This window comes from Acomys russatus, chromosome 18 (assembly GCF_903995435.1).
Source record: "Acomys russatus chromosome 18, mAcoRus1.1, whole genome shotgun sequence".
In the NCBI taxonomy this organism is placed as follows: domain Eukaryota; kingdom Metazoa; phylum Chordata; class Mammalia; order Rodentia; family Muridae; genus Acomys; species Acomys russatus.
This window is the reverse complement of record NC_067154.1, coordinates 8,682,298-8,696,141: the sequence shown is the minus strand read 5'-3', so window position 1 is coordinate 8,696,141 and position 13,844 is coordinate 8,682,298. Positions and strand designations below refer to the sequence as shown.

At 39.4% G+C, this 13,844-nt stretch overlaps 1 protein-coding gene across 2 annotated transcripts; it reads right to left on the bottom strand.

Moving 5' to 3' along the window:
• Positions 1 to 2,345: 2,345 nt before the first annotated feature.
• Pbk (PDZ binding kinase) lies at positions 2,346 to 13,478 on the bottom strand. Of its 2 annotated transcripts, XM_051161048.1 has the most exons (7): positions 13,362 to 13,478; positions 10,064 to 10,157; positions 8,556 to 8,698; positions 7,923 to 8,092; positions 6,060 to 6,189; positions 3,103 to 3,282; positions 2,346 to 2,662 (listed from the first exon to the last, which is right to left on the bottom strand). In XM_051161048.1, exons 1-7 carry the CDS (start codon positions 13,417 to 13,419, stop codon positions 2,463 to 2,465), a joined length of 975 nt encoding a protein of 324 aa, XP_051017005.1. In that variant the 5' UTR covers positions 13,420 to 13,478; the 3' UTR covers positions 2,346 to 2,462. The 2 variants fall into 2 exon arrangements, with proteins under 2 accessions (XP_051017005.1, XP_051017006.1); XM_051161049.1 differs by lacking the exon at positions 3,103 to 3,282.
• Between the last annotated feature and the right edge of the window lie 366 nt (positions 13,479 to 13,844).

Sequence of the window (13,844 nt, the reverse complement as noted above, 5' to 3'; positions counted from 1 at the left end):
CTGCACAAAATCTCTTTAAATGTTTTATTATAAATTTTATTAACATTATTTCAGTGATTTCATTGTTCAATGATCTGTGAGAAATTAATTACAATTGTTTTTTATAATTGTTATTATTAGTGTGTTTTCACGTGCCTGCGTGCATTTCAAGGTGCCTATGTGGAGGCCAGAGAGCAACCCCTACTACGGCCCAAGTCAGGTGGCCACGCTTATGCAAGTACTTTTACCTGCTAAGACACCTCACTGGCCCAGAACTATTCATAACATCCCGTTACTACTCTGATTTAAGTTATTGTTATCATTACAACTACCTTTTGAAAACAAAAACTAGAGATACTAGAGAAATAGGTTGAAAGAAGTAGCTTCCCTATATATAATCCTACTTTGGATATAGTTAACATTGCTTCAGATGAGTTTTGCAGTTTAATTTACTTCACGTGTTTAAGTGTATACTGTAGTTTATATTGACACTGTTAATTTGTTTACAGTTTTGTCTCACAAACAGAAGTCTTGAAATGGGGCTGGAGAGATGGTTCAGTGGTTAAGAGCACTTGAGTGTTCTTCTAGAGGTCCTGAGTTCAATTCCCAGCAACCTGGTGGTGGTTCACAACCATCTATAATAAGATCTGATTCCCCATTCTGATGTGCATGAAGCCAGAACACTCATGTACATAAAATACATGAATAAATCTTTTTTTTTTTATAAATAAATCTTTTTTAAAATGTCTTGATACTTAGCAGGAGTAAAGTACATAGAACACTTATATCTTGTTTTTAATACCTTCCTCAAAAAAAAAAAAAAAAAAAAAAAAAAATTGTGGAGTTCTGGGGGAAATCCTGGGTCACATAAACCTAGATCTTACAACATCAAAAAATTTTAAAAAGGAAATCCAGATCATATGGTTCATGTCAAAGGAACACTGGAGTCCACTAAAAGAGCCCCTGGCTAATACACTAGGACAAGCTGATTGAATAGCAATACCATGTAGTGTAATAATTTGAGTCCATACTAAAAAATGAATTATGGAGAACAATAAATCCACATATGCTAAGGCAAACTATACATACAAGTATAGCATTGGAAAGGAAGAAATGTGTACTGTACTAGCAGATACTCTGCCAACAATAGCAACAGCTAGTGAGCAGTCAACAGTCAGTGTTACCGTGTTGATATTGATGGCCTGCTATAGGAGAAGGGTATTTACCTTTCCCAAACCCTGTAATCACACATGAACATGAAATAAGCAGACAAGTCCCAGTTGAGCTCTGTTGTACAAAATACCTAACCACCACACACCCTAGAACTCAAGCAATGGAAAACAAAAATCTAAAACTTAATAGTCAAGGGATTATGACATCTCCAAGTGTGGCATTTGAAGGGGATTGTAGAACAGAAAAGGTCACAGGAAATCCGAGTTAAGTGTGGACTTGAATTGCATGTCAGACTGCTTTATTGTGACAAGTAGTGATGTAAAGTGATATATAGAAAATAGGGTGTCTATAGGAACAGAATAAATCACTGAAAGTGCCAATTTATGTTTGAGGTAATTCATGCTTTATGGCCAGTAAGCAGGACCTATCAACTGGGCAAATCTACTAAAGATGACACATCAGAGAAAGGGCAGGTAAGACTTTGATTTCAGTGTGCACAGTTAAACAATTCTATAAGTAAGCTTTCAACTTGATATCACTTTCCTACTGTTTTAATGGACAATGTGAACAACTGATCCAATTTAACCTTACTTTACACATAAAAAAACAAGACTGAGAGAAACCACATTCACTCCACAAGTCCAATGGCAAGACATCAACAACAGAAGGTAATGCTGAGGTGCCTGGTACTAAAACTGCCCTTTATTGTTTGTTTATTCGTACATCACAACTTTTAAAGACTTAGGATACAGTCAGTTAAAAAAAAAAAAAAGAGCACAAAAAATATTCAAGAAACTAGACACTAAGATGTAGAGAGATGCAAGACAGCTATAACTAGGGTCTAAAATACCCTAGGAGCTATTCTTCTGAGCCATGCTCTTTTCAAGCTCCAGAGCACACGGGCTGACAGACCAGCTAAAGGCTGGATATTATGAACAGATGAAGACTAACTTTGTACTATATGTTGTAAAAAAAAAAATTTAGTAGCCCATTAAAAAAGAGAATGCCTAAAAAGACCTTTGATAAAGCAGTGGTCCATTGCGTCTAAGTCATCGTAGACAGAGATCAATAGTGTTTTAAATCAGTAGGGGCAGCATCTAGGTACTTGGGGAACTAGCTTTTTAAACTTCACAGACTATCCAGTACAATAAATGCTTATAAGAAATAACATGTCAGAAAATTATGCAGACATTAACTATGTAGTGGTCCTAAAATAAGCCAGTCTAGCCACTGCAGGTCATAGTAACTAAATAAATGCATCTGAGTTAACATACAAACTATGCTCCATGCTTAGATGACCAGAAGTGGCGTCACTGGCCATCTAGTTCCAAAGCTTCAACAATGTGTGCGGCAGAAGGACGATTGTCAGGGTCCTCATTTGTACACACAGAGAAGAGTTCAATGACCTTCTGGTAGGATCCATCCAGCTCCTCCATGTTGATGGATGGCCTGGTCCCCAGGGCTGCATAGTACGCATCATCATCAAAGTCACTCTCATCAAAGGTTGCATCTGCACATGAAGGGGTTAGAGATGAAAACAAGCAAAATCATGTGGGTCATGGAAAACCTCAACAGCTTACCCTCCTGCAACAAGATAGCATTCCCTATACAGCAGGCAGTCTGTCAACTTTCCTGCAACAGAGATTAGCTATTTTCTCTCCAGCAAAAAGTTAAGGAAAACTGTTTAACTAGATGCCCCACCCACCCAATGCAGATTTATTAAAGAAAAATGGGAGAACACATGAGTGGAGGGGGTTCAGCGAGGAATACCCTTATCTTCCTATTCTCAATCTGTGTATCATTTGTATGAGATTAAGTCTAACCAATTAATCACAGTCTTATATAAAAAACAACTTGCTGTTTAAATTTTAACTTAGTGAAAGGACAATTGTATGCATTAATCTACTGGAGAGAAACTCAGATTTATGTTAAACCTATTTATATTTATACCTTCATCATCATCATCATCTTCTGGAAGATTGATGTGTGGAATACATAAAGTCATCATTTCCCACAGAGTAAGGCCAAAAGCAAATATATCTGCCTTGTCAGTAATAATGCCATTTTCTTCCAAGGCTTCCTTGGGTTTCCATGGCTCAGTACCAATATAACAGGCCTCAGGATCAGTCACTGACACACACAAAAAAAATACAAGTAGAATAGTCATGAGAGTAAGCATTAAAGATCATGGAGAAAGGCAAGCAACAAACAAAACCCATTTGTATGGGGAGCTCAACCTCTATAAAGGATTTGTCTTTTATCAGACTGGCAAGTATTAAAATCTTATCACTTGGTGGGAATATAACAAAACAGTTCAGTTGGGCAGTGGTGGCCCATGCCTTTAATCCTAGCCCTGAGGACACAGGCAGGAGAATCTGAGTTCAAGTCCAGTTTGGTCTGCAAAGCAAGTTCCAGGACAGCCAAGGTCACACAGAAACTGTCTCAAAATACAAAACAAAAACAGTTCTCTTAGAAAGTAACAGAAATATAAAGAATATAGATGTCAAAATTCCAGACTCAAGCCAGACCACCTTGCTTGGCTTCAAAGATGTGCATGTGACACTGCAGATCACTTACTTCGTGTCTGGGCCTTGAATTTTCTTCAAGCAAAGAAATCACAGAGGCTGGGAACAAAATGACGTTTCAGTGCTTCCACAGTTGCTAAGTCAAGAGAACCAGGAGGGATAATCACACTGGCCTTTAAAGTGTCCACACAGGAATAACCATGCCACTCAAAGTCCCTGTACAATCTACAGCCGTTTGATCAATTTCAATAGAAAAACCAAAGCCAAGTGTGGTGCACGCCTTTAATCCCAGCACCCCAGAGGCGGAGGCAGGGGCATCTCTGTATGTTCAAGGCTAGCCTGGTATACAGAGTGTCCAAGGCAGACAGGACTCTTGTTACAGAGAAAGCCTGTGTCCAAAAACCAAAAACAAAAAGTAAAGAAAACAATAAAAACCTAGTAAAAGTTGATTAGGAAAAGGACTCTTAGATCAATCTGCAAAGAATTAACATTTCAATAGTATCAATTTCCTAATACACAGATCTTTCTCCATCTAGTTACAGCTTAGTAATGCTTTATGGCTTCCAGACTAGAGGCTTAAACCTAGTGGATTTATTCACTTTATTCTTAGATTTTTAAATATCTTGGGGGCTTACCAGTTATAAATGGAATTTAATTTTTTTTTCATTTTCCTAGTATTTTCTACTCATTCTAGTATCACTTTTCTTCTAAAAATCAACCATATGTTGACTGTTTCTTTATGAGATAAGAGATTTTTGGATTTCCTAGTTCTTATATCAATTCTGATATTTATATTTTTCTAGGAAATTATCATTTTCATCTATGTTGTCAACTTGATGAAATGCAGCTGTGTTTACATGTACACATCTGTCAAACATGCAGCTGTGACCCTCTTCATGCCTAATAGTAGGGTTATGTTCTTTTTCTTTTTCCATAAATCCAGCTTTTGTTATTAACATTTTTCAGGGTTTGTTTTTCTTGACTTCTGTTCCTGTCTTTCTGGTTTCTGTCCCTGCTTTCTTACTCCTTTCACGACTCTGCTTTTCCTTTTTGGCTGACGAAGAAGTACAGCCAGTGGTGTTGAGTTTGGTCTTTTTTTTAAACATAATCACTAATAACTACTAGTTTTCCTGGGAAATAAGTGGTTTTACATGTATCACTTTATGAATCAACTCAAAATAGTCTCCAGATTTCCCTTGCTATGACCCAATGACCCCCAATAGTTACATAAATTTACACGCTAAGCTTTCAAATACTCAAGGCTCTCCTAGATACTTTGTTAATAGTCTCTTTAATTCCCTTTTCCAGGGAAGATTTAAAGGTATGATGTCTTCCTAAAGGCAAAATTTCCTTTACATGTTTAAAAACTATTTGTGTGATGAAGATCAATCAAATTCACTGAACAGGATTAAAGTATATTACACTACAAAATATAATCTCTCAGCATCCCTTACTATTATCTCCATTTTTATACAAATAAGGATAGAATTTAAAACAATGCATATAACTCACTTCCAAACAAGTAGTTTAATCAAAGAAGTTTGTCTTCAAAATTCTACTTTGAGGCTCTCAATAAATTTACAAGCAGAGAAAGAAACATTTGAGGAGAAAGGGGAAGATGTAATAGCGAATTCTGACCACCATGATGCAGCAGAATGTCCAGAAGCTGGGGAAGCGCTAGTCTAGTATGACAGTAATTGTCCATGTGACGAGGAAGGAGCTGGGGGCTCAGAAGAGGCAAAACACTAAAGATGCTAAGTGTTAAAAACTTTTCTAAAACAGTTCATTTAAAGCCATGTAGGTGGTGCTGGAGAGATGGCTCAGCGGTTAAGAGCACTGACTGTTCTTCCAGAGGTCCTGAGTTCAATTCCCAGCAACCACATGGTGGCTCACAACCATCTGTAATGTGATCTGAGGCCCTCTTCTGACATGCGGGCAGAGCAATGTATACACAGTAATAAGTAAATCTTAAAAACACCGGGCATGGTGGCACATGCCTTTAATCCCAGCATGTGGGAGGCAGAGGCAGATGGATCACTGAGTTCAAGGCCAGCCTGGTCTACAAAGTGACTCCAGGATAGCCAAGGATACACAGAGAAACTCTGTCTCAAAAAAAAAAAAAAAAAGAAAGAAAGAAAGAAGAAAAAAAAAGCCATGTAGGTTTATGTTTTACAATGTAAAAATTGTATGAATTTAAAACAGTGCTATTAGCCAGCCAGGTGTGGTGGCGCATGCCTTTAATCCCAGCACTCGGGAGGCAGAGGCAGGTGGATCTCTGAGTTCGAGGCCAGCATGGTCTACAAAGAGTCCAGGACAGCCAAGGCTGTTACACAGAGAAACCATGTCTTCAAAAAACAAACAAACAGAAAGAGTGTTACTTACCAGTCATATTTTCATCCAACGGCAGAGAGACTCCTACATCACAGATTTTAATTGTTTCGAAATCACCTTTAATTACAACATTTGAAGATTTTATATCTCCATGAAGCAGCTTCTTTTCTTGATGCAGATACTAAAATTGTAAAAGCAATGAGATACATGAGCAGGAAAAGACTAATAAAAACACTTTCAATTAAAAAAATGGCTTGAATGATAGACTTATCATTTCAAAGTATTTGAAACCAAGAAGGAAATATGCCATATCATGTAAAAGTAATTTTATTCCCCTTGCTCAATTGTTATCTGGGAAGCTAACTGCCTCCTTGTGCTAACCTAGGCCTAGAATGTGTTAGCTTCTGAGACTTCTGCTTTTTCTCCCCCTCCCCACGGCCCGTCCCCAGACAGGGTTTCTCTGACTTACTGCTGAATAAGCTCACCCTTACTTGTTCTGTGCTCTGGCTGGCTGTTCTGGCTCAAACTCTTCTCCCAGCTGACTTATTTAATCTGGCTTCTCTCTTGGCCCAGAATTGTTCTGCTTGGCCTCAAACTAACTCAGCAATCTGCTCTAATCTGGCTTCTTCTCGTTTTCTGGTCTGTTCCGTCTTCACCTGAGTTTTCTCTCTCTGCAACCCATCTCTCTATTACTGTCCTGGTAAAAACTGCCTCTTAACTAGCTTCCCTTTGCTCTCTATCTCGTGAGAGTTGGGCCTATCCTATTCTGTCATACCTTCTCTGTTTCATCACTTTCTGCCACTCAATTAGACATCACTTTCAAACGTGGGCGCTTCCTTCTATAAACTAACTTTACCTTTGGGATTAAAGGCATGTATCACCACACCTGGATCCAAGCTTTTCTTTACCTGATACTTGCTCTATACCAGGCTGGCCTTGAACTCAGATCAGCTTTGCCTCTGTCTCCTGGATTAAAGGCATGCTTGTATTCCAGCCAGATCACACAGACCTAGAAGGCCTTTGGATGTGATCTCTTGCCAGAACAGCCATGTTCTGAATTAACATTCTTCTCCAATGTCATCTAGAATTTTTCTTAAAGATGTCTGAATTCTCAAAGCCCATATAATTTTCTATCCAGAAGATTCCAAAACCATCCAATTCCAATAGTTTCAGATTTAATTTTGGAATTTACACAATAAAGCAAACTTACCTCAAACTGTGATGTAATACAAGAAAAGCAGGTGATGAGACCTCTATAATTCATGAACAGAAGCAGAAATGTAACCCAAAACTAAATTATGTTTTGTACATTAACTTTTTTTTAGGTTGCAAGCAATTAGTCCCATTTGAACAGTACTGCAAAATGGCTGCTCATTTGTCAGCATTTGAGCACTTAGAAATGAGGCCATTCTTGCTGTGATCTGCTCTTATACAAAAGCTTACTATGTTACTTCAAACGCAGCCCACCATGTGGTGAACAAGCTCCAACATGGTTTACACTCCAACTTACTGATTTCACTATACATACATACTAAAAGCCATTAGTCAGCACGTCACTCATATGGTTAGCTGTAGGAGCTCTGTGGTAGAATTTTGGGGTCACTAATGTATATATTATCATATCATCTGCAAACAGCAATACTTTGCCTTTTTCTATCCTTTTTCAAGACAGAGTTTCTCTGTATAGCCCTGGCTGTCCTGGAACTGACTCTAGACCAGGCTGGGTCGAACTCAAGAAATCCACCTGCTTGTGACTCCAGAGTGCTGGGATTAAAGGTGTGTGCCACCACAGCCTGGCAATATATACATTTCTTCCCTTATGTTCTATTTACCCAAAAACACAATAACATAGGTACAACATATTTGATTTCTTCATAGTTCACCAAAGCTATTTAAATATAATGGCATAGTTACCTTTAGCCCTCTTGCCATGTGCAGGGCAACTCTGAGAATTACAGCTGCAGGGAAAGGACTTCCACTGTCTTTGTTCCGCTCTTCTATTAGGTCATTCAGAGACTTCTCCCCTCCATACTCCATAGCCAGGCACAGACTGCCATCACTGGCCTCAGTAAAAGCGCGATACCCTTAAGAAAAGGTGACATTAGACTCTAGAAGCCAGGGCTTCCTCAGTAATGTCACTTGGACCTGGACTAGAACAATGAGATAGCTATTATTTATAAAACTCGCGCAGAGGCACAACTTCAATGGCTTCAAGTGTGTGTCTAGCGCCACTGATCACAATAGTTTCACTGTCCTTCTGCAAAGAGAATGGCTCCACCAACACTATTAGTACCAGAAAATGCAAAGAGCAAACAACGCACAAACCCACTCAAACGAACATACACGGTCTAAATGAAGACCACTCTACATTCCTGAGATCTTTATGTGAATTTTTACTTCAGACAATTCCCATTAACTTGATTCCAACAACAGGCAGGCCCAACTTTATTTTTATTAGCAAAACCAATTCAGTGTATATCTATACTGCTCCTAAATACACAGAGCACTGTTCTACCAAACACTGCCACCAAGCCAATTTAAACTTACCTATAATGTTTGGATGATTAAGGTTTTTTAAAATCTTAGCTTCATCAGTTAGTCTCTTCTGATACACAGTTCGATAATCATCATTACATAAAGGATTTATCTTCTTCACGGCCCAAGGAGAGTGAGACAACCCTCTTGGAGATCTAAAGTAGACATGTTTAAATTTAAGTGTACAAAATAAATAGAAACCACCGACACAGCCAGGCCATCACACCTGTAATCCCAGGAATCCAGGAGGCAAAAACAGGTGGATCTCTTGAGTTCGAGGCAAGCGTGGTCTACAAAGTCACTCCAGAACAGCCAAGGCTGTAGCCAAGGCTGACTCATAAAGCCAAAAAGAACAAGACAACAACAACAACAACAACAACAACAAAACCCATCAACACACTCAAATTTTGACTGCATAGAAATCTGTTTTTAAAAATAAATGAAATTCTTTGACTCATCAACCCTGTTAGATTTCTGCTTTGCCTAACTCAGTGTCTTTATACCCTGAACAGCACCTGACATCTAAGCTCTGAGAAGGGATTAAAGAGTGAAGATAAGGCTAGGATGTTTATAAAAAGTACAATTAAACTTGAAAACTGCTACCCTATTTCCTAACATTTCTATCCTGGCATGTCAGTCTAGTATTTTATCAACATTTATCTATATGAATCAGAGATGAGTTATCACACGCTACAATTAATATTAAAGAAACCTAGGTACTCAAACACAGTCTCTCTAAAATAGCATGATATTCTATTATTATTTGAAATTTCATACTAATATGTTTTTATCAAATCTACTTTCCATTCCTTCCCCTCCAATTCCTCTTCCATCCCACCACCACCTTCCTTCCTAACTTCATGTGTTCTTTCTTTTTTAAAAAATTTATTTATTTACTATGTATACAGTGTTCTGCTTGCATATGTGCTTGCACACCAGAGGGGGCACCATATCTCATTATAGATGATTGTGAGCCACCATGTGGTTGCTGGGAATTGAACTCAGATCTCTGGAAGAGCAGCCAGTATTCTTAACCTCTGAGCAATCTCTCCAGCTCCCCCCACCACCCCCTACTGAGTCCACTTAATGCATGGGTACAGGACCTTCTACTAGAGCATGGGTAGCCTCTTAGGGGCTGCATCCCTAAGGAGAACTGACTCCCTCTTGCCTCTAGCCATTAACTGCCAATAGTCCCCATCCCTAGCATGCTCTTCTTCACCAACTACTATTTCAACTCCATGTAGAACAATTCTCCTACCCTGTTCACCACACTCAAAGCCATGTTCTAGGCTCTTTCTACCATTTTGCCTTATTATAAAAGCCAGAAGGGAAAAGGGTTAAGCTACTTCCGTTTTAATAATCTACTAGGAGGAGTCTAGGAGTAAAGTATTTGTGGCAGATAGTTCTGGCAGCTATCAAGACTCTAAGACCTGGAATGTAGCCTTCAGGTGTGATGAAGGACTTACCCAATCAAAGCACAGTGGACCTAAGGTTCCACAAGCAAGAAATCTTGTACTCACCTTTTCATTAGGTAAACATTGACCCCAGTCCCAAAGCCAAGCTTCTGCATAAATGGAGAGGCAGGGATATTTACACATGGAGTAGAACATAATACTAAAAAGCAAAAACAAAAGCAAAAACTTAGCATTTTAAAAAAGCAACACAAAAATACCTTGACAGTCTTAAAACCTTGCCATAAGATTAATAATGGCATCATTTTTTTACAGTACGCTTTGACCAAGACTACTTTTGCAACTCTCACGGTAACATTAATAATGTAAATGGCTTGCTTTTTGTGGCATATAAAGCTAAGAATTTAAAAAATCTATTCAGTTATTGTGTGTGCATGAATATATCTCTCATATCTGTTTCTATACACACACTACACACACACACACACACACACACACACACACACACACACAGGGGGGAGGGGAGGGAGAGCAAGTGCAGATGTGAATGCCATCAAAGGCCAACTTGTTTCTATTTGGGCAGATCACATTTGGGCTACCCTGTTAAACCATCTCACTGGCTCTTTTTATTTACATTCTTAAGAGGCTATTTAAAAATAAAGATTATAGCTGGAGAGATGGCTCATAGGTTAAGAGCACTGTCTGTTCTTCCAAAGGTCCTGAGTTCAATTCTCAGCAACCGCCTGGTATCTCACAACCATCTATAATGAGATCTGGTGCCCTCTTCTGATGTGCAGGCACACATGTGGGCAGAGCACTGTATAGATAATAAATAAATCTTGGGGATGGAGAGATGGCTCAGCAGTTCAGAGCGCTGGCTGTCCTTCCAGAGGTCCTGAGTTCAAATCCCAGCAACCACATGGTGGCTCACAATCATCTGTAAAGGGATCTGCTTCTCTCTTCTGAGTGTATATGAAGACAGATCACTCATATATATATAAATAAATATTAAAAAAGAAAGAATATAGTCTTTAATCCCACCCAACACTAGGGAGGCAGAGGCAGAGGCAATCTCTGAGTTTGAAGCCAGCCTGATCTACAGAGCAAGTTCCAGGATGGCCAGGGATACACAAAGAAACCCTGTCTCAAGCAAAAAACAAAAACAAACTAAAAAATAAAGAACATAGAGGTTGGTTAGGTGGCTCAGTGGTCAAGAATACTTGCTACTCCTACAGATGGCCAGTGTTTCATTCCTTGCACACATATCAGGCAGCTTATAAACCACCTGTCACTCCAACTTCCAGGAAAGTCTCCACCTGCATGTGTCACACACCATACACTTACACACTAATGAATAAAAATATATCTAAAGAAAAAAAGAGCAATCCCAGCACTCAGGGGGCAGAGGCAGACAGATCTGAGTTCAAGGTCAGCCTGGGCTACAGAGTGATCCCAGGAAAGTCAAGGCTACACAGAGAAACCCTGTCTCGAAAAACCTGAGACAGAGACAGAACAAGCAAGCGTAGGAAGTTTTAATATGATCCTCAAAGTCTACCAGGAACATCAACTTTGTGATACATTGACATCTACAAAAGTCATGTTCAAAATTGCACTCTAGTTAATAAAACAGAAAATTAGAAGAAAACCTTGTAATGTTTTAAGTACATTTAGGATTCAGCACTGAGTCACATTCACACGTTCATAACTATCCTGGGATACATATGACCTGTATGCCTGGAACTATATAACTTAGCCTTTTACATAAAGTTTCCTGATCCCATGGCATATGTCCAAGGAGACCACACACACACACACACACACACACACACACACACACACACACACACACACACACACACAAAATGTATGCATGTCTGAATACTAGAATTTGCTTTGGCATCTGCACAAACAAAAATAAAACAAACTTAAATATAATTGAGAGCATTCTATAATTATAAATAGATGAGACGGTTCTGCTTCAGGTCAGAAATAACTAACTGCTCTTGAAACTTCTCTCTCCATGAACTGCAAAACCCAACAAAATACAAGTTTTCAGGTATGTGAACAAAGATGAACAGACAAAACAGCAAAGCAAGCCGTGGCATCTCCCTATGCTTGAATACAGAGGGAGCAGTCCTGGCAAACCAGGAGACAGCCATAGGTCAAGGACGACTACGTAGCTGAAGGCTACGCTGCAGAACAGAGAGGAGGCTAAAAATAAAGTCAAAAGGTGAGCTGAAAAGACCCAATAAAGTGTGTGGCTAAGTACTTAACTGTACACATAATGGGTAGCATCCTCCAAGCCAGGAAAGCAATATGCTAAATACCTGCAAATGACAGTCTAGGAGTAAGACAGATACCATGAGCCAGACCAGTGGTACTGCAGCAGACTGTTAAGTCCTCTAAAGGGTAACAAGCAGTATGACAGCTAACTTTTAGCCCAGTCTTAAAAGAAGTAAGCTTAGCAGGGCGTGGTGGTGCACACCTTTAATACCAGCACTCATGGAGGCAGAGGCAGGCGGATCACTATGATTCTACAAAGTGAGTCCAAGACAGCCAAGACTAACAGAAAAACCCTGTCTCACCTCTATGAGCTTTGGAGCTTTATGAAACCAAAATCCAGGAGTCACTCAATGACATAAAATATCTACCACCTAATCAAAAATTACCAGGTATGAAAGAAGCAAAAAACTTTGCTCATGCCAGAAGAAAAATAAACCAATCAAAACATACCACCAAATGGCAGGAGTGGCAGAAGAACAAACTTCAAAAACAGATACACATCTCAGAAAGATAACTCACTGATGTAAAAGACAGCCTGGGCACACTGAGGAATACAGATGTTCTTAAAGGTCCACGTGGCCGGGTGTGGGAGCAGAAGCTGGAATCTCAGAGGGGCTTAAGTCTAAAAAGCACACCTGGGACCAACTCCAAGATACACTGGGAACAACCCTAGTATGCCCACTAAGCGTCTCTACAAAAACATGCTGAGCCAGTGCCATAAGGGATTTTTTTTTTAAGTCATAGAGATTGAAGTGGGAAAAAAGTTAATGTCTATTAACCTATACATGACCAACTAAAGATAGTCTAAACAATCTTCGAGACACCTCCACAGGTAAAACGCTTGCTGTACAAGGCTGATTGATTTCTGGATCCTACCTGGAAGGAAAGAGCCAACTCCTCTGCTATCCTCCAGTTCAAGCCAGAAAACCATCACTGGACAGAACCTAAAGTCACAATGCCGATCAGTCCACACAAAATCTGGCCCACACTATTAAAAACTCCATAATGGTCAGGACAGTTATAATGGCCAGTGCTATGATGATTTACAAACAATGACAAAGGAGCAAACACTACAACATTTCTAGTGGAAACAGCAATAAGAAAAGGTCTTCTGTAATCTTACCAGATTTCCTTTTTTCAGATAATTTGTTTGGTGTCTTGAAATTATTGATTCCTTCCATTGTAGCAATCACCTTAGGTCCTATGATGAAAACAAGCTAAGTTATACTGCAGCTACACAGGATAATAACACTCTCAGCTGGGAACACCTGCGATCCCAGCACTCTGCGAGGCAGAAGCAAGAGGATCTCTGGGAGTTCGAGGCCAGCCTAGTCTACAAAAAGTGACTCCAGGACAGCCAAGGCTACACAGAGAAACCCTGTCTCAAAAGAACAAAACAGACAAACAAAAGAATAATACTCTAATTCGCGAGAATTCCATAACATCATTTTACCACAGAAATACACAATTTGAGAGCTAAAAATGACCTCAGCAAATACTTAGTAAAATTTTATTTACAAAGGTAAAATTGAGCTGGGCATGGTGGCGCACGCCTTTAATTCCAAGCAAAGGCAGGTGGATCGCTATGAGTTCCAGGCCAGCGTGG